General features: G+C 40.7%; 2 protein-coding genes across 4 annotated transcripts in view; both read left to right on the forward strand.

Moving 5' to 3' along the window:
• The window catches only part of EPC2 (enhancer of polycomb homolog 2), a 50,441-nt gene extending 41,351 nt beyond the window's left edge, over positions 1–9,090 (forward strand). Inside the window, exons 11-14 of one of the 2 annotated variants that reach the window (XM_081006620.1) lie at positions 3,737–3,873; positions 6,061–6,217; positions 6,697–7,030; positions 7,835–9,090. In XM_081006620.1, coding sequence (XP_080862746.1) covers positions 3,737–3,873; positions 6,061–6,217; positions 6,697–7,030; positions 7,835–7,907 — 701 coding nt within the window. In that variant the 3' untranslated portion in view covers positions 7,908–9,090. The remainder of the gene's footprint in view (positions 1–3,736; positions 3,874–6,060; positions 6,218–6,696; positions 7,031–7,834) is intronic. The other variant, XM_081006621.1, reaches the window with a different exon arrangement.
• A 7,156-nt stretch (positions 9,091–16,246) lies between these two features.
• KIF5C (kinesin family member 5C) overlaps positions 16,247–21,317 on the forward strand; it is a 78,730-nt gene continuing 73,659 nt past the window's right edge. For both annotated transcript variants that reach the window (XM_081006403.1, XM_081006402.1), the window contains exon 1: positions 16,247–16,925. In XM_081006403.1, coding sequence (XP_080862529.1) covers positions 16,800–16,925 — 126 coding nt within the window. In that variant the 5' untranslated portion in view covers positions 16,247–16,799. The remainder of the gene's footprint in view (positions 16,926–21,317) is intronic.

A 21,317-nucleotide genomic window follows, 5' to 3' on the forward strand; every position in this document is an offset into this window, starting at 1 on the left:
GGTCAGGCTACACAACAGAAGAAATTACAAGAAATTTATAAAGTCCATTATTTTTATTTTTGCATCGTGAAAACTGATTCACTATTTACAGCAGTTACAGCACAAGTAGCACATTGATCCTTAATGCAACACGAAAGCCACCTTGTAACACACACACACACACACACACACACACACACCCTAATGATAATAAGTGAATTGACCTTCATACGCTACATTTCCCATGGACCAAACTTTGCATTGCTGGATTTTAAAGAAGTGTTTGGCATAATTCTTTATTCTTCGTGTGGGACTTAGGAGTTGCCTTTGCTTATTAGTATTAATAAGAGTATGTGCACAGTGCTCTACAATTTATGCACACCTCCTTTGAGCAACATTAGCTTTTTAATGGTGGTCGAGGCCATTATCGCCATATTTTTCGCTCTATAAGACGCACTTTTCTCCTCCAAAAATTAAGGAGAAATGTGTGTGCGTCTTATGGAGCGAATGCAGGCTCCATGGCTTCAGCAAAAGCAATGCGAAGCCTCCGGAGCGCTCCCGCTGCGCTCCGGAGGCTTTGCGTTGCTTTCGCTGAAGCCTGGAGAGCGAGAGGGGTTGGTGCACACCGATCCCTCTTGCTCTCGTGGCTTCGCTTCTCTGGAGAGGTGCTGCACAGCCTTCCCTCTCTGCGCAGCGCCCCTTCAGTGAAGCGGGAGGAGAAATGGAAGGGGCTCCGCTTCTCCTGCCGCTTCGCTGAAGGGGCGCTGCGGAGAGAGGGAGAGAATTTTTTTTTCTTGTTCTCCCCCTCTAAAACTAGGTGTGTCTTATGGTCGGGTGCGTCCTATAGAGCGAAAAATACGGTAAATCACTCTGTAGCCATAATTACTGGCTAGAAAGCTGTTAGTGTGCAGTGGCTTACCACATGGATTGTGTGATTTTACCATGTCATTGCAAATGTTCATGCAACAAATCAAAATAGGAAAGAAAGAAAGAAATTTAAGAAAAAACTAAGTTGTCTTGGGAAGTCTTCAGAAACTGATATAATGAACTTCCTGATGGCCTGCTTCTCATAGGTCTTAAGTAGCTTCAGTTAAAGTGGAGAAGGGGGAGTCCTAAAAGCTTTTCCAGGAACTCATGTTATACATATTGCCCTGGCTTACCCTGAGGCAGCAGCAATTGGCACTTTATCCCAGTAATTGGGTAATATCTTAAGGATCTTGATTGTTAACAGTTACTTCCTATCTCTTCTCAATACCTTCTGCAAGTGGTATAAGCAAAAATTGTGTGCTTCTTTAACATGCCAGCAGCAACTGATCTCAGAACTGATTCCTGTATGTATAACGGAGTGATGAAGACACACACTTTAGAATCTTAGCTTTTTGGGTTTTTTGTAGAACTCGGACCCCATATTCCTGTTAACCTCTCCACTAATATTTGCTGAAAATGGAACCAGCTGTAGCAGTACTGTCATTAACAGGTCAATTGTCAAATTAAAGTGATTGTGCATAGTACACAAATCATATCTGTACCCTTTGAGAGCAAAACAGTCATTGCCAAGCATTGCACTACAAAATGATTCGCACTTTCAAAAACAAGTTTTACATCAGCAAGAGAAAGTACTCTTGGCATAAGAATATTGATTTCTATAATTATTAGTTATCTAACTCTTTTCATAAATTAGATGGATGCCTCAAAGAGAATGTTGCAATAATCCCTGCAGGCTTTAATGTCCAGAATTACTATCCCCATATTATAGGCTGGGTACTGAGACTAAAAGAGTGATAGCTTACTTAAGTATCCCCAGTGGACTCCTGCCAGTGGGATTTGAAAGCCTGCAGGAGTGGGATTGGCAAAGCTCATGATCACAACTGCGCTGCACCAGTTCTTTGTATATCAGATTTGAGTTCGAGTCAAAAATCATCCTTCTAAAGGTTGAGAGCATATGGAAGCCGGATGTGGTTCAACTGCATTACTCTTCAGTAAAAAAGCAACAGTAATCTATTGTTCCCTTAATAGAATGTTTCCAAAATAAATATGGCCAGAAGAATCTATTTCAGTGAAGCTGGGGTGAAAAGCTATGTTAAGCGTTTTGGTTCTGGTGCTTAGGCACATGAGACCTTTTATTCAGCTTTTTGCAGAAGCACATGAAATGCTTAGGCACGTTAAATCTTTTATTCAACCATAAGACTAAGGTTCTGATGCTAAATGCCAAACACTTGAAGCTTACACTGAAGAGCTCAAGTGGCATTCCATTCCCAAGTACAAATCAAAACCATAATTGGGCTGAAATAATTGAAAAACTCCCTACAACTTCTGCTTTTTGCGCTTCCATTTGTTAGCATCATTTAACCTATCCCATAACCACTTGAGTATATAGGAGGCATTTAATATTCGAAAACCTGTTTCCCCCTCTTCTCAACTCTTTAGGGATTTATGTTAGTCTTGGCCTGCTGCAGTAGAAAGGGGCTGCACAGCAGCAGAATGCAGCAAAGGCAAAAGCTGATTTGCCTGATAAGTTTGTTAATAAGTTGTAAAATTTGGAAATTTTGTTTGTGCTTCATTGACTTTGCCTTTTCTTCATTAATTTGTGAGTTGTACTAGCTTCCAAGAAAACTGTGCTGACTTCTGGAATAAAATTTATCTAATATAATACATAGGGTGGGATCTAGTGGGTGGGTATATACCCACTAATGCAAGACATGCATCAGCGGAATAGAGATGGAGGCAATTTTCAGCAATTAATCTGCAGCCTCCCAAATTGCTGCCTTTCCTATAATACCGATGGATTCTTTTCCCATTTGATTGCACCCATAGCACAAAATATTTTTGGGTGTAGTATAAAATTTCATGAATGCTTTATAAACTTTGTTGTTACTTCAGCTTCAACTTGGCCACTAATTGAACCATGAATTACTCACACTAGGTTGCAATGAATTTGAATGATGAGACGACCGCAAGTCACCATAAAACATTGCAAGGCATGCTTTTCATGTTATCGTCATAAATTGAAACTAGGAAAGCATGTGCATTCATCCTTTGTAACACTAGTACATTTTAGTCACTTTTATAAGTATTAAATGATGATAAACAGTACGGCTATTTTGATCTACAAAGAAGTAATACCTGTGTAGTAACTGCCTTTTCCTTTTCGTCATGGGAATCTGTCGACCTGAAACAGCCCTACCCATCATTTTGCTAGCCTTCATTGAGCAACTATACTAGTGACTCGCTTCATTAGTAAGTCACTTCTAGCAAGATACTTCGAGTTTTCCAAACACAGAGACAAGTCATTCTCAACATTCCAAGGAAAAGGGAACATTTGCTCAGGAAACTCATTGATCCTTGGAATATTACAGAACCAGTTAATTGAGGACCACTTAAGAAATTATTTGCAGTACCTGCGAAAGGAGTTCCTTTCTGGTGGCATTTTAAATATTAAGTAACTTACCTCAAATCATAACACATTTTCAAAGGGTTTTCATTAGACAAGGAATTCTTCCATAGCATCTATATTTAGATACTATAAATCACTGTTCAATGTTGTGATCCAGCAGGTAGTCATCAGACGAAACAGAAACCAGTAAACAGCACAAGATTAAAAGCATTTACTGAAGCTTTTAACTGTACATTGCTTAACTGATTTGTATAAATCTGTTGCTTTTTGTCCTGTTTTCATATTCTTTAAAGTTTGCTATGAGAATTGTGTTCTTCCAGATTCTTTGAGGAAATTTAAGCATAATCTCCTCCTTTTCTGCAGTAACAGGGGGTATTACAGAAGAACAATTTCAAACACATCAACAGCAGTTAGTTCAAATGCAAAGACAGCAACTTGCTCAGCTTCAGCAGAAACAGCAGTCTCAGCATTCCTCCCAACAGACGCATCCAAAAGCACAGGTAATATTCTGTTCTGGAAAATGTTTTTCTTCTATTATAAACATGATTCTAACAGCAGTTATCCCTGCTCAGAGAGAGATAGAGAGAGAATGAAACTACCCACCCCCAAAAGGAATTGAGCTGTTTCCTTTAAAACTGGTTCATGCTGCACTTTTTGTCCATATGGTCATCCCTGAACTGACCTTCCTCTAGGTCAGGGATAGCCAAAGTAGTGCCCTTCAGATGCTGTTGGAATCTGTCATGGGGCTGGGGCTGATGGGAACTGGAGTCCAACAACTTCTGGAGGGCACCCAATTGGTTATCCTTGCTCTAGGTATACATGCACGTATACACACAGACAAATGTATTGTTTGAACTGGACAGTCACATACGTAGACGACAAAAACAAAAAAAAGTTCTGCCAATGTCATGATGGCTCTCTGTATCAAAAGTATGGGTCAACTTTACTGTTGTTCTGCTTGTACGTCTAGGTAGCAGAAATACCTACTTAAAGGAAACAGGTTATTTTAAAATGTGATTCAGCAAACAGGATCATTTGAAATCAGTAAAAATTGGACTAAGAAATGCTTAGTTGATTGCATCCCTCATATTTTTTTGTTCCTGTGAATGAGTTTTTAAGTTACAGATGGGTAGCCGTGTTGGTCTGCCATAGTCGAAGTAAAAAATTCTTTCCTGTAGCACCTTAAAGACCAACTAAGTTAGTTCTTGGTATAAGCTTTCGTGTGCATGCACACTTCTTCAGATACACTGAAACAGAAGTTACCAGATCCTTCTATATATTGAGAAGGTGGGGAGGGGTATTACTTAGAAGGGTGGTGGGAATCGGAGATTGGCAGATAGCTGAGATGAGCCTGTTGACGACTCTTAACGACTGTAATAGGTCTTACAGGAAAAGGCAAGGGGTGAGAAGGTGAGAAATGGCTTAGTCATGTATAATGAGATAAGAATCCGATGTCTCTGTTCAGACCAGGTTTCTCTATTGTTTTAAGTTTGGTAATGAGTTGTAATTCAGCAGCTTCTCTTTCCAGTCTATTTCTGAAATTCCTTTGTAGTAAAACAGCTACTTTGAGATCTTGTATAGAATGTCCTGGGAGATTGAAGTGTTCTCCTACTGGTTTCTCTGTTTTGTGATTCTTGATGTCAGATTTATGTCCGTTTATTCTTTGGCGTAAGGTTTGGCCTGTTTGTCCAATATAGAGAGCTGAAGGACACTGTTGGCATTTGATGGCATACACAATGTTAGACGATGAGCAATTAAATAGTCCCGAGATGGTATGTGTGATGTTGTTGGGGCCAGTAATGGTGTTGTCCGGGTGTATGTGGCAGCAAAGTTGGCATCTGGGTTTATTGCAGGCTCTGGTGCCAGTGTCCGTGTTAAGTCTGGTTGTAGTATTATTGTGGGTTAGGAGTTGTTTAAGATTGGGTGGCTGTCTGTAGGCAATGAAAGGTCTTCCTCCCAGAGCTTGAGAAAGAGAACTGTCATTGTCCAGGAGAGGTTGTAGATCTCTGATGATGCGTTGAACTGTTTTAACTTGGGAGCTGTATGTGATGACTAGTGGAGTTCTGTTATTTTCTTTTTTGGGTCTGTCTTGCAGCAAGTTCTCTCTGGGTATCAGTCTGGCTCTGTTGAGTTTTTAAGAACATTCTTATATCTAAATAATAAGTGTCTCACATTATACACTCAAAATAAGTAAGACCACCCATATTTTTTGTTTGGAAATTATTACACTATTGCTGAAAATTATTTGGAATTGTGAATTCTTAAGAATAATCTCACTGCACATTATCATTGTGAATTCTTAAGAATAATCTCACTGCACATTATCATTGAAGCTTTACCCCCACAACCACCACACCACCAAATGTCTTCTGTAGCTCTTGGCAAGCAGTATCTGATGTAGCAGGAACTGCTACTGTTTGGGGTGTGGAGGTGTTGACATCCAAAGGAACTCTTTCTAGTTTCAGAACGGATCAACAGAATTTTTAGCTAATAGAGGTGTGGATGAAAGGCAAAGATACTCATTTATGGTCTCTTGACTCTGGGGTATGATATTGAAATGTAATAACACTGAGTTGGAATCATATTTTGACTTTCTCTGCCTGTTATGAGACGCACACTGAGCTAATGCACCAGCATCTCCTTATTAGTCCATAATTAACAATAATTGTTTTGTGCAAATTCCCTAGGGCTCAAGCACCTCTGACTGTATGTCAAAAACGCTTGACTCGGCCAGCGCCCATTTTGCTGCATCTGCAGTGGTGAGTGCACCTGCTCCCAGTCGCAGTGAGGTGACAAAGGAACAGAGTGCCAGCCACAATATAAATGGTGTTGTTCAGCCCACAGGTATGGATTTCTTTTTTGTTCTTAAATCAAGTAAGATTTGCAACAAACTGCTTGATGCTTATTTTTAGTGAAATCAAATGATGGTTTGGAAACAAACCTAGGAAATAAATGAGAATTTGTTCATTTGAGAGTAAATTTGTTTTATCAAATGGGCAAGGTCATACTTTCACTGTGTGTTTTGTTTCAGCCACACTTTAGAGAAGTGAGTGGCTGCCTCGGTGTGCCCACTAGTGCTTTGATCCTTCTTACTATCTGCACTCAACTGTGCAAGCCCTTTCAAAGCAGTTTGGCAGATCTTATCCTCAGCTTAAACCTCCTTCACCATTTTAAATTTTTACAGGCTTTGGAGGGTTAAGCAAAAGAGTTCTGGTGTTTAGTTCTAGATTAGTTTCACAATGACCTCAATTTTCTTGAACGTGTTATTGTTTATTCCTGGAAGTCTTACTGTATATGTGTGTTTGTGTGTTTGTTTTGAACAGCAACGTCAAAAACTCTGTACTCCACCAACATGGCTCTGTCATCTAGCCCAGGGATCTCAACTGTACAACTTGTAAGGACAGTTGGCCACACCACCACAAACCACTTAATCCCAGCATTGTGCACAAACAGCCCTCAAACGCTTCCCATGAACAATTCTTGTCTCACCAACGCAGTGCACCTCAACAATGTCAGTGTTGTTTCTCCAGTCAATGTACATATCAATACAAGGACTTCAGCACCATCGCCAACTGCCTTAAAACTTGCCACAGTTGCTGCCAGTATGGACAGAGTGCCAAAGGTGACTCCTAGTAGCGCCATCAGCAGCATAGCAAGGTGAGTATATATATGAACAGAGAAAGAGACAGACGGACAATGATTCAGATCAGGATTTTAATGTGACCACCTCTGCTTTTTATTTTTAACATAAAATTGAATTGCTCCCAGATCACATCCTACAAAAGTATAATTTTAATTATATTCTGAGCTAATTTGTTCTGGTTTTGATGGTCATGGGGAGGTGCAGGGAGCTATGAAGCTCCACCCCCAGTGACTGTAAAGTTTATTCAGTCAACACTCCACCTTCTGAAGTTTCAGGGAAAATCTGAAAATCCACACATTACCATCCGTGCCTTTTATTTTCCCCTTCAGTAGTTTTCTGTAAACTGAATTCTGTTTTCAGTTTCACATTGTGTGCTTCCAGAACTGAATGTACCCACAATCCTGATTTTTAGTTAAATAATCACATGTAATCAGAAGAAAACTTTTTTTGAAATGTTACTGTGGAAGAAACTTAGACTGCTTGGTGAAAATATTGAGGCTGCGATCTTATGTCCATTTATCTCTGATAAGTCCTATTTCTGTGACTTCTGAGTAAACCTGGATAGAATTGTACTGTGAGTTTTCATGTGATAAGATTCCTTTCAACTAAATAGAACTTTGATGAACCTTTAAATAACATCCAGTAGGTAAGTTTTTTTATTTTAAAAATCTGGAAAATAAACAGTAAGATTTTCAGTTAATTTAATTTGTGTTTGTTTATTATTTACCCATACAATAAATGTGGAAAAAACACTTAGGATAATTAATTTGCCAAATATTGAGAAATTAACTATTTTCCTTTTATAAACACATTTTCAGAGAGAACCATGAACCAGAACGATTGGGGTTGAATGGAATAGCAGAGACGACAGTAGCAATGGAGGTGACATAACCTCAAAGCAGTGGCTCAACCTGTGCTAATGGTGTAGTCATTTATATTCCAGCTGAGTGCAAAACAACACCCTGTGGATCACAGGGAATTAAAATGGACCTAAATGGACTATCATATCGTATATTAAGTCGATATATAATGTACATTTTGTAAAATTGGGAAAATCACTACCTTGTAAAATAGTTTATTTGTATCATCAATATTATTTCTGTTACTTGAATAGTAGATATTCATCATCATGCTTTTGCACTTGAATTTGCAACTGAATGGATTTAAAAATAATTCTTTAATGGGATCATGAGCATGAAATGGGATCCTGCATCACTTGTTTTAACTATTTATTTTGCCATGTTTACATTTTGTATCTTGTAAAAATAAATCCAACTTTGTGTCTAAAAAAAAGTTAAAAGATTCATAGCTAGGAAAAATTCTTGTAATTTTTTTCTAAAGAAAATGTAAAGTTTTCACTTGGTTCATTTTGTTTCACAATTTTAGATGGACTTTTTGGTAAATACTTTAGTGGCATTTCACTGTCAAATATGAAGTTCAAGGCAAAATAGTATTTTCTATTACTGTGCAGGGGAAAGGGATGGATCGATACATGCAAATTTAATGTAGTAACCCACTTTTCCATATATTTTGAATGTATATTTCTATTTATAATACCAGTTTATAAAAAATAATTACACAGAAAACCTGACTAGTAAAAAATTATGCATCTAGCACATATTAAACTGTGCAGATATGAAGAAAATTTTCAACTGATTATATTTTATCTGAAGTCTGCATAATTTAACCGGCTTTTAACTGTAACACACCACATAAATGATATTTTACCAGGTATGTATTGCATTATATATCATTGCAATAATTATTGGATGTCTAGATATCGAGCCATCCCAGGTGATGGGGGAGGGGGGAGGGTTGTGGCAGATTGTCTTTCAGTTTTGGAGAGTTTTCCTGTGGCTACAAGGCAAGTAACGGGTTGGAAAAAGTCTGACTGTAAGCGTTGGACACCTTCGTAGTGTAGTGTTTTAGTGACTTTTTTTATACGGTTCTTGTAAATTAGATACGTGTAGTGGTGTTTCAGAATGTTTGTTTATGCACTAGTTCAGACAACTTTCCCTGTTACTTGTTCTTGATAAGTGAAAACTGCAGGGAAATAAAAATACATATCAAAACATGGGCACCTTGCATACGTATTTATTTCACAATGCGGAGAACAGTTTGCATATCATATTCCGAGGTTGAGCATGTACACTTGCACCTCCATCCAGCAACACATAGAAGCTTCTCGAGGCGCATGACTGGCTGGATCATGGAGTGCATGTGCAGAAGGTTGCTGCATGGAGCTGGATCTCTGTATCCAGCACTCGAGGCTGCACGTGTGAATCCCAACATTGGACTGGTACCGTGTAGACATCATTGAACAAATAGTGCTGTAAAAGTCAACTTGGTAGACTGTGGTAAACACTGGGCATGTGCAGAACTGTGTGGGCAACACACGGCAGCATGTGCCAATCTCTTCATTGGGGCTTGAATCTGTTTAAAGGGGCAAGTTTTCCTTCATTTGTATCGATGTACATTAGTGCATATTGCACAAGTAATCCCTACCTCATAGCTGTAACTTATGCTGCACCTGCTTTTGCAGAATCATCTAAATAGAAATTTACTACTCGAATTATGTATGTGGCAAAGAAAACGACAAAATGCTTCTCTAATTTTAATTGTTTCTGAATTTATATTTTTGAAGTGAGACTGAACATATTTAAAGTAACAAGTGACATCTGAATTAGGCTGCCTTTAGGTTTTATTATATTATATTACATGGTTTTATGTTGTGCCTCTTTTTTTATTTTAAAAAAAGTATAAATCATGTGTGTATACCATGTTATTAATATACTTCCATCAGTTATTATATAAAGAATCGTTATCTGTTCTAAAGTAAAATGCATTGAGCCTCTTTGCTTCTTTGCTGCCAGAGTTTTCAGATTGTCTAAAAGTAGGAGAGAGCCAGAGGACATTCCCCCTCTTGGCAACTAATAAACTCCTGGAGTTTTTAAAACATTGCAGAGAAGGAAAGAAAAGGATTTGAATGGCTTTTTCTCAGAAGAATTTTCAGCATATATGTTATCCTTCCTCATGCTTTTGTGAAGATTTGCTTGTGAAAAAAGGTAAGAAGTTAATGAATAGGTGACCCATGCTTGACGGCTCCATACATACTATTGAGCCAGTCTAAATATTGGATATTGGGTATAGGATATTGTTTGTTAGCAAAATATAAATTGTCCTGAAGAGCCTACAGAAGTACTGAATGTGGCTCCTCATATCTTCCAAATAAAACTGAACATCTAACCGCAGTTCAAGCCATGAAAAACTGGTATATTGAGGTCTGCTTTTCCTTCATTTTATCAGTCTGAAGAATCACTGCTAAAGAAAGAACCAATAATTCAAATATATCTGGAATTTTGGTTAATACTCTGTGGGCAAAGGGAGAAATGATGGCACATAAGTCCAGCTTCAAGGTGCTTTTCTGGTAACCATCCTGTTTAGTAGCAGGATTTGCATCACTTTCAAATCATACGCTCTATTTCGCAACTTCAGGGGAGAATTCCAACTGTTATGTAGACAACGTGGCAGCAGCTGTACACAGGTACCTGCAGATTAGGGGAACATTGAGGTTTGCAGAAACAGAAAAAACAGGCAAAAACTAAGGGGCGGGGGAGCCCTCATCAACTCAATGGTATGGAGTGCTGAGCAACTGAATGAAAAAAATTGGCAACCAGGTGGAAGGGAAATTGAATGAAGTTGAAAAGGAAGAATGGAAAAAGACCTACATAGTGATAAGAGTACAAAGAAAACTCCTTGCCTGGGTTGTTCATTTCCTAGTTCTAACTGACCAAGCTATTTTTAGATGCTCCCAGGGATGCAAGAGCATAAATTGATGGAGAAATCCAGTATTTTAATTAGACCGGGCACCAATATGTTTGTACCACACACACACCAAAAAAACAACAACAAAAGGTGGTATGAAGGAAGATTATTTTTCTAAATTTTAAATGTATTAAACTTTTCTTTTAAAAAATAATAATCCTACTAATGCCAATTCCAAAGCCAAATGCATTTGGGAGTTGGGAAGGGTTCTCATTGATATGTTGTTGGTCATTGTTTGCAACAATCAGGCAGTGTTGTGCAGAAGTATTAGATCTCTGTTGCATGTGCTTAAGTTGAGGTTGGAGTTAACTGGGTGAGTTCAGTAATCTGCAGTCTATGCTGCAGATTGGACTGATACGCAACAACCCTGCAGTGTAATTCAATCAATTCCTGTTACTGGTTGAAGGTCTGTGCTGAGAGTGAGTAGCTCAGCCCTGCAATATAGTCAGTTGTTAATACATGAGATAAAAAGTAAGGGTGGTTTGGATTCCCCGTTGAACAACCCCTATGGCTTTCATGTTGCAGCAAAGGACATTCAAATTTGGCCCCTCAGTTCTCCCTGGCCAAGCACTCAACTGTATGCAGAAGTTTCATGCTCTTACTTACTTCCATGCAGACAGGTTGTGCTTTTTAGAAAATTAAGACCCCAATTATAGCAGAGAGACTCCTGTTAATATGCTTTCATTTTATTCAGCCACTTCTTCCACAGAGTCAGGAAACATGTGCACACCAAGGGTGGGACTCTGCAACATTTGAGGAGGGGCTCTGCTCATACCTTTTATTAGTACCAAGAAGACTGCTGCCACTGTAAGAGAAGAAATATCCCAAGCTGTTCAGAGTTTGAGTAGGGAAACTTGCCAGTTAGAATTACCAAATTAGCACAGCAGTACCTAAGATGTGGAGCCAACAGCTGAGTGACTTGGGTTCATGTACTAGTACTAGTCTAGTGGATTACAAAATGTTGGTTTGTGTTCCAAACCTCTAACTTTGTCCCACCATGCTACATAGCGCTAAAGGGCTTTTAATTTGCAAATTTATATTCAGGAAGGACCCTGAATATGTAATAGCCACTTTTTGAGCAGCCTTTGTTTTACTTCCAAACTTTTAGGCACTTGATCACCCAAATTCACCATTAGGTGGAATGCTGTCATTGCCGCATTGAAACCTTTCTACTGATTTTATACAGCAGGTAAAAAGGCCAACCGTGAGCTCAAGTGGGAAGAATAAACCTAGAGGGGAGTGAAGTCAGGAATGCAATTCAATATTCTGGGGATCAATTAGCAAATGAACCGGAAAACATTGAGGTTATTTAAAGTAATCCCTCAGAATGCCGTGTTTTGTTCTTTAATGTTTATAAATTATTAAGGAACGCGTGGTCCAGGTCAAAATGTAATGGATTGACTGTTTGCCTTTGAGCAGAAACAAAACATTGACTACCACTATGTTAAGAACTGTGACAACTTGCCTGCCTCAATGTATGTGTACTTACTAAATTAATCAATCTACAAATCACCTTTCATATTGATAGCCATCCTTTAGTGGCAATCAAGCTATACTAATAACAACAATACATTCTGTAATTTAATATTATAAACTATTCATTCTGCTCAAAACAGCTCTGTGATCTGTGAAGTAACAACCACTTGTCATATGACAAACTTGTCTACATAGAAAAGGTTTTACGCAAGACATGACACTTTCATGTTGACACTGTTGCACTGCATTATCACCATGTGATGGTTTTGCAACACTATCTGGCAAGAAGCCACAGCTAACTTCTTCCCAGGGATTTGATACATAGTTTTTATAAAACATTACAATGGTTGCCTGGTGCACAGGTTGTTTGTTGTTTTCTCAATAAACTTCCTGCATTAATAATATGTAGCAGATATCGGACAAAGATGCTAAACAAATGAAGAAAATATTCCTGGTTTGAGCCGGAATGAAGCCCTAGGACCTAGTTTCAAGTCTCAGATTTCTCTAGAATACAATGTATGAATTCAGATTGTAAATGAATAGATACGGCTAAGTTCTATTTGAGTATATTTTTCCAGATATCAATAGTCCTTTAGAAGTAAGTTGGAATACTGTATAGCTTTCAAAATCTGGGGGTCCTAAAACATCTACTCTTTAGGCTTATATGGCGGGTTACTTCGTCACAGTTAAAATATTTTAGGCAGCACTCAGCTTTAAGCACTCAGCTTTACACTTTCCTGTGTAATAGATTTCCCAATCTACCCATTGGCTAGATTGTTTTTCTGTGCAGTTTGGGGTGATGGAAATTAGGGCGCCAATCTAAGAATATGGAGTGCCTTTCCTCCAGCAATTAGCAGCTACAGATAGTCTGCTCATCTAGAACTTGCAAGTAGGACTTCTGGCTCAAAGGACAATTCTTTCAAACCAATGCTTTAAAACCCAGGATATCTGATGAATACTGGGAATTATTATGAAGTACAATGTTTGAATTATTAGTGAAAAGGTATAAAGTCTCGTCTTCATGAAAACAAGGCTGCAGAAAGGACAATATAAGGAGGTGACCTAAGAATAAAGGATCAACCTGGGAGAAGAGAGGACTGAGGAGGATTGGAAGAAATTTAAGAACTATTTACAAAAACATTGCAATTTGAGTGAATGCTAAACAGGATGCTAGATCAATATAACTGAGCACCACTAAACTTAGATGATTTTAAGAAAATAAGTGAGATTGAGAAAATATAACTCTTTTTGAGAAGTAGAAGATTATGAAGCATAGAAGGGATATAAGATTGCAAATAAGATAATAAATTGCTGACAAAATGTTATAACGATGAAAGTGGGAGCGGGAGATGTGAGGAAGTCCAAAGAAAATGTGAAATTATGTTAAGATATATGTTACATTGTTTATTATGTGTATTGCTATTGTAAAACCCAATAAATTTCTATTAAAAAAAAAAAAAAGAATAAAGGATCAGATATATAAATATGAATCCTCCATAGATAATGGAAATAACTATCTGAACAGCTCATATATATATATATATATATATATATATATATATATATAGCTGAAAGTGATGTAAGACATTTATAGTTTGAACTTATGCAGATATACGCAGAAATAAACCTTGCTAAGTTCAATGTAAGCATGTATAGCCTGACGATTCATCCATTCATTTGGTACTTTTTCAAGAAGCTTACTATACCTTATTAAGCTAGCATCCTGAGCACAAAGCAAGAACCATAGAAATTATTTTTTCATGCTAGGTTCCTGCTTTGTGCTCAGGATGGCAGTTTAATATAAGGTCTTACAAAACACCCCAAATCTAAACACATTTTTGGGTCTCATTGATCATAATGGAACAAATATTTGTTGGAAGGTATTTGGGTTAACAGCTAGTCAGATCAATCTGGTGTGCACTGTGAAATCCAAAAGGATTGGGTGCATGAGTTGTTGCACAGGGGCAACATGACAATTTATGTACTGCATTGATTCAATAATAAAGAACAGTGTATACAATATGAGTTTGGTGCATGCTTCTCTGAGCTCATTGGTGGGAAGGCTGAATAAGAATGAAATAATCTTGAGTGCAGTGGGAACACAGCAGAGGAGAGGCAACACTAAGTAGCAGCCTTGTCTACACTAACAGAACCAAGTAATATACTTCGCATAAATATTGCCTATCAATTACTACTAAAGCTCAGATAGGCCTCACAAAGGAGGGGCAGATCTATAATAGGTGTGCACTGATCATTAAACACTGTAACATGAATGGGAAATACCAACATAAGGCAAAGGACAGTGAGCAAACACTATTTTTTTTAAAGTACATGTTCAATGAAGCCTGGAACCACCATAAAATTATGATTCGCTTGAGCTGGTGCAAGCAACATTATCTTGGAAACATGTTCCATTAACTTTTTCTAAGTAGCAGTGAAGTAGTGCTTTGCTGACAAAGCAAGAATCCATGAAGCTGCGAGAAAAGCAAAAGGGAAGCAACCCTATTGGAAAGACTTGTGAGGAGGCAAGTCAAATATTTAATTATTAATATACATATTTTAAATTTCGTAATATTTAGTTCCAGAGAAGTCATGGATAGTTGGGTACCTGTCTGATTGAAAGGATTGTTGTTGTTTAGTCGTTTAGTCGTGTCCGACTCTTCGTGACCCCATGGACCAGAGCACGCCAGGCACTCCTGTCTTCCACTGCCTCCCACAGTTTGGTCAGACTCATATTTGTAGCTTCGAGAACACTGTCCAGCCATCTCGTCCTCTGTCGTCCCCTTCTCCTTGTGCCCTCCATCTTTCCCAACATCAGGGTCTTTTCCAGGAAGTCTTCTCTTCTCATGAGGTGGCCAAAGTATTGGAGCCTCAGCTTCAGGATCTGTCCTTCCAGTGAGCACTCAGGGCTGATTTCCTTAAGAATGGATACGTTTGATCTTCTTGCAGTCCATGGGACTCTCAAGAGTCTCCTCCAGCACCATAATTCAAAAGCATCAATTCTTCAGCGATCAGCCTTCTTTATGGTCCAGCTCTCACTTCCATACATCACTACTGGGAAAACCATGGCTTGAACTATACGGACCTTTGTTGGCAAGATTGAAAGGATTACCAGAGTAATATACCCAACGCCACCCAATGAGCCAGTGATGGAGAGCAGGATTTTTAAGTTAAGTAAATTAAAAGTAAATTAAAATGTGAAGAGGCAACATCAGGAAGATCTCAGAAAGGGGTAATAATCATCATCAGTGCTTTTTTTCTGGGGGGGTGCAGGGATACGCATACCCCTAAACTTTTTGTGAATGTAAGTTTGGCCTCATTGAGGGGCAGTATTTCAGTATGAGTAGGAAAATGAGAATACTGCTAAACATTTTGTTAGAAAAAAGCAAATAATAATAATAATAATATCATCCTTGGCAGATAATATTACTTTCACAAGTTGTTTCAAGCAAGGCACTCTAAAACTAGCATGCTTAATATACTATATGCCGATATTGGGACTGTGTACGAGATTTGAGGAAGAACTGCAACCTTCTCTTTTAGGCAGGAGGCGTCTGATTTTCAGTCTGACGGGTGATTTCAGGCTTTATACATGCTAACATTGTGCCATTCTGCTTTGTTAATTGGAAATATATTTTCTATTTGTATTTGTTAGAAGTCCTTCAGGTGCCAAAATATGGCAAAACGTTAGGAGAAGGGGGCGGGGGGGAAGTTGGTGGTGGGGAGAGTGAAAACCACCTCTCCTCCCATTCCTTCCCGCCTCGTCTCTCCGGTCCCCCGCTCTCCCCACCTGTCGTTACAAGAACTACAACTCCCAGGATGCGCCAGGAACGTCTCCCCCTCCAGCCCGGGAGCTTTGGGAGGGGTTGATGTAATGCAGTGAAGTCACAAAGCCCTTGAGGGTGGGGGAAGAGAGAGAGAGAGAGAGAGAGAGAGAGAGAGAGAGAGAAGGTGGTTTGCTGGCGGCGATGCAGGATGGTGGCGGCAGCAGCAGCAGCAGAGCTTGCAAAGCTAGCAAGCGGCTCCGGCGTTTGAGTGGGCAGGAAGTGGGGCGGCGTGGAGAGCAAAGGACCCGGCTTCATTATTTTTTTTATAAAAAGGCTTCGAATGACCATATGCATTCCTGTAGTTGGATGTTTTTCTTTCGCGGCACCGGCTGCCCCCCTCTGAAGAAACCCTCGAGGGGCTGAGGCTGGCGCCCCCCACCCCACTCCTCGCCTCAGGCCATTCCCGCCCTTTTATTTACCCTCCTGCCTAAGTTGCTGGCGCTCGCCCGCCGTCGTGTGAGGCAACCGGGCATGCCTCGTTGCCGCCGCCGCCGCCTCTCCTGACCGGGCTGGGCTCCTTCCCCTGCCGCTCGAACACCACCACCCCCCGCCTCCCCCCCAAAAAGAAACGAGAAGCCGGGGAGGGGGGCAAAGAGCGGGCCGTCCTCGCCACGCGCCGTAGGTCAAGGCGCCGCCACCTCCTCCCCGCGCCGAGATGGCGGACCCAGCCGAATGCAGCATCAAAGTGATGTGCCGGTTCCGGCCCCTCAACGAAGCCGAGATCCTCCGCGGGGACAAATTCATCCCCAAATTCAAAGGCGAGGAGACGGTCGTGGTCGGGGTAAGCTTCCTCGTCGTTGCCTTGCTTGGGGTGGCTTTTTGGTTGTTGTTTTGGTGAGGGTGGCGGGCGAGGGAGTTGCCTTCCTCTTGCCCCCCTCCCCCCTTCGCCTCAGGACCTTCCCTCGCCTCCTGCAGCAACGTGCAGAGGGAGACCCGCCAATTTCCTCCCGCTCGGCAACATTGCTGGGCCCCCTGCCTGGCGTGCCTTCGCACTGCATTGTTGTGTTCCTTCTTCCTCCGCCCATTGTTCCCAACCTTGGCTGCTCTTCTGGAGCGACGGTGCGCTCGCGTTTCTGTGTGCTGGGTGGCTTTCACCTTGAGCTCCGAAACCCTGGTGCGGGAGGAGGGTGCGGAGATGAGATTGGGAAACCCCTTCCAGTCACTTGCCGTGGGAGGAAAGGTCGCGCCCCGCCTGGGTGTCTTCCTCCCTTACTCCTCAGACTTGGAGATCAGCTTGGGGGTCCCAAAGGAGAATGCCTCTTCCTCTTCTCTTTAGCTGGAATAGATACCCAAAAGCTGTGGGAAAGGGTGTGGGTAGGTTTTGTTGGGGGTGGGGAGTCACGAAATATAGGTGTTTGGTGGTAGCATTTCCCCCCCCCTCCTTTGGAGGATGCAACATTTTAAGCCATCTCATGTGCGTGAGCATAAGGAGAAAGGCACAGCCAAGTGTTTTGCGGCAACCTTTTCGAAAGCCTGACATTTATTGCGGCGTGAGCCTTTTGTGGGCTGAGAACCCACGTTGGCAGATGCATGGCATGGTTGCCTTCCGCTGACAGACAGGCATAAATAGGTTAGAGAAAGTAACTGCGAATGGTGGTGCAGAAAAAGCATGAAATGCAAGCATTTATTTATTTATCTAATGTTTCACTCCCTTGTATAGCTTTGTTGAAGTGCCCGTTTCTTGTCTTATCGTCCTTTGCTCCTATAGGCAAGATACTACATTTAATTCCTACATCTGCCAAATGTTAGTGCCCTGCAACAAAACACCCTCCTTCAACTCTTTCTGGATGCTTTCTGCAGGGGAAAACCTGCCATGTAAGGTACTGCTTGGCTGAGTTCCTTGTTTTCGGAGCCGCAGCAGAGGGCAATGGTGGGGAACTGAACAGAGTCAACCCCAATTGACTCTTCCAGCTGCCTCCCTTCCCTCCTTGCTGCTGCAGCCTTCCAATCCCCAGCATTGATCAAGCTGATGTCATCTGGATCACTGGGCATGCTCACATGCTCCCTCCTGATGCCTTTGACTGATTGACAGGTGGCAAGAAATTGCTGAGAGAATTACAGAGGTGGAGGAATTCCTACCCCCTCTGCCAACCCAGCTTGTGTTTTCATGCATTTTTGCAGTCCTGAGTTAAAAGCATGCCAAGCTGCAATCTCTGCAGACAAGAGCAAAATTTATGTATTCCATCCAGAGATGCTCAATCGTTGCCTGCTGTGTTCATTTCCTGCTCTTCTTGCTGCATTATGGGGAGGGAGAGAGAGAGAGAACCTTCGCTTAACAAGAGTTCCTTTCCTTATCACTTACAGGATCATATTGGCTTTGGTTGAGACATTTGCTCTTCCTTTGTCCTAGATGTGCTGGCGTGGGTGGGGGAGAGGATGCCTATATATCTGACCTCAACTCCAGAGGTATCTGGCCTTCAGGGCAATTTGTGGTAATTTTCTCCTTGCAATATGAATTAACTAACAGTCTTGTAATATGAATCTATGGCAACCTTCCATATGAATTCCCCTGAATAATGGCAACCTTCTGCCTCCATGCTAAGATTTTCAAAATGTGTTCCAAGGAAACTGGTTTAATTAGAAGATCAGTAATGGCAGACAAAGCTTTCAGCTTGTCTGCCCATTACTGGAGTTCCTGGTGGTGTGCAGCTGTGGACCCCAGTGAACTGAGTGTGCACCACAGAATATACCAGAGAGTCCTCGACAGATAGGTGGACTCTTCAGTGGACAAAGTCAGTGTGGAAAGCATTTTATTAAAGGAGTTGAAAGCTACATTTCTAAAACATTTGTGGGCAGCTTCTTCAACAACCTTTGGTTTTGTTACCCTTGTATCCTCCCTCCTTTACCTCTGGACCACAAAGCGACATTTGAGTCTCACATTAACTTTGAGAAGGTAGGGATGGCTGAGAGAAGGTGACTGTCAAAGACAGATTATGTTCAGAGGTGTGAGAAGTACTTGAACTCTGAGACTGTTGTAAGGGATTGTAAGGGATTGGTGCTTCTATCATAACAGGTTTGTGTGTAGGGCAAGGTCCCAGGAACAATCCCCTGGCATCCATAATTGTTAGCTGAATTCTGATTTTAACATTTTTATGTTTTTTATTGTATGGTTGTTGTCATTGGAACATTCTGTGGCAATATTAATTGCGTGTTGTCTAAAGATGTGCTTTTCTTTTCTTGTCTTTAAAAATATAAACATTCCTATAAGATTTCTTTAAGAAGAAGAGTTTAAAAAAAACCCCAACTATCAGTTGATAAAGCAAAAGGAAATCTGTCTGGTTATTTGATCTTTACTGGTTAATTGATATCTACTTCTCTTTATTCTGCAATGAGAATTTGCCCCCCACTCTGAAATGGTTGTTTTGAATTGTCAGTACACCCATACCCAGTTTTCAGAGTTACATCAGAGCTGGACTAGGAAACTTTAGTAATGAATTTCATTACTGTTCATTTCTACTTCTGGTCTATCAACCACAACAAAATGGCAATAGATATTTGTATGTGGGTGTAATATTTATTTGTCGGGGAAATGGTTATAGGGCTTTGTTCTAACGAATGATTATTCTAATAGGCTTACTTCAGTACTCTGCTAGATAATTTTTACTTGAATTACTGAGCAATTAGCCAAACAATAATTACAGTGTTTGTAGGTGTCATTATGTTTTGCTATTTATGCTTTGTAGTTCTGGATGCAGCAGTGATATTATTAATTGCATTTGGTTTTGCCCTTGGATACTTAAAAGTTCTATCACTAAGTAGCTTTAGAATCACCAAATATAAAATAAAAAACCTTGCTCAATTAGTTTGTTTTTAAAAATGGGTTGTAACTAGAACTCATTGGTACAGCTTTGCTTTCATTTTTAAAGCGCACAATGATGAATTTGAGAATATATTTTTATAGGGTGGAATTCAATGTAGCATGATAAGTGGGATATGAGTCCAGGGAACAAGATCTGCTTGTGTAATGGGTCTTTCTCTGTGTGCCCCCAAATCTGTTCTGGGGGTTCCTCCAGCCTTCCAGGCCAGATTTAGGGAGTGCAGGAAGAACTATTGGGGGAGGAGAAGAGGGAAAAGTCCTATCATGCAAGCAGACCTTGTTCTTCACGCAGAACAACTTAGTTGAACCCTGCCCATGCAAATTAACATATCCCTTATTTTTAGCTTATGGAAAGAAAATACATGGAAGCATCTCTTTTGGAGCTAGCTCTTGTTACTTGCCTAAAACCAAATATAAATACAGTGGTACCACGGGTTAAGTACTTAATTCGTTCTGGAGGTCCGTTCTTAACCTGAAACTGTTCTTAACCTGAAGCACCACTTTAGCTAATGGGGGCCTCCTGTTGCTGCCGTGCCGCTGGAGCACAATTTCTGTTCTCATCCTGATGCAAAGTTCTTAACCAGAGGTAATATTTCTGGGTTAGCGGAGTCTGTAACCTGAAGCGTATATAACCCGAGTTATCACTGTATAAATAAGCTGGGTGGAATCCACTGGAAATCTCTACCCTCCCAATCCTTTCTTGTTGTGTAATTTCCATTTGTTTCAGGACAGCTTTCACTACTTTATTGCTCTCCTGGCTTCTATGGCTCTTTTATGGCTTGTGTGGGTGCAGATCCCTGGCTATGTGTAGTTAGGGGAGACATTGCCAACCACAGCCTGCTTCACGTGTTTTCCAGTAAAGCTGTCTCGAGGCAAGTGGAGGAAACCAACAGTGATTTGATTCTTCTTCCTCTGCAAACTTTGCAGGTGGTAATATATTCTGTGCTGTTCATCACCGCAGACTGAACTCCTCATATTTGCACCAGAAGCAAGCAAAGCTGATTCAGCATAAATTTAGCTTGCTGAATATCTTTCCTTCCTTCTTTCTTTTCAGGCTGTGTGTGATATTGTGGAATTAGCTTACTTCGTAAGAGAAATGATCTATAATAACTCAGTATAGTAAAGGTACCCCTGCCCGTACGGGCCAGTCTTGACAGACTCTAGGGTTGTGCGCTCATCTCACTCTAGAGGCCGGGAGCCAGCGCTGTCCGCAGACACTTCTGGGTCACGTGGCCAGCGTGACGAAGCTGCTTTGGTGAACTGGCACCAGAGCAGCACACAGAAATGCCGTTTACCTTCCCGCCAGTAAGCGGTCCCTATTTATCTACTTGCACCCGGGGGTGCTTTCGAACTGCT

Source organism: Podarcis pityusensis (genome assembly GCF_964106645.2).
Source record: "Podarcis pityusensis genome assembly, chromosome: 1".
Classification (NCBI taxonomy): Eukaryota; Metazoa; Chordata; class Lepidosauria; order Squamata; family Lacertidae; genus Podarcis; species Podarcis pityusensis.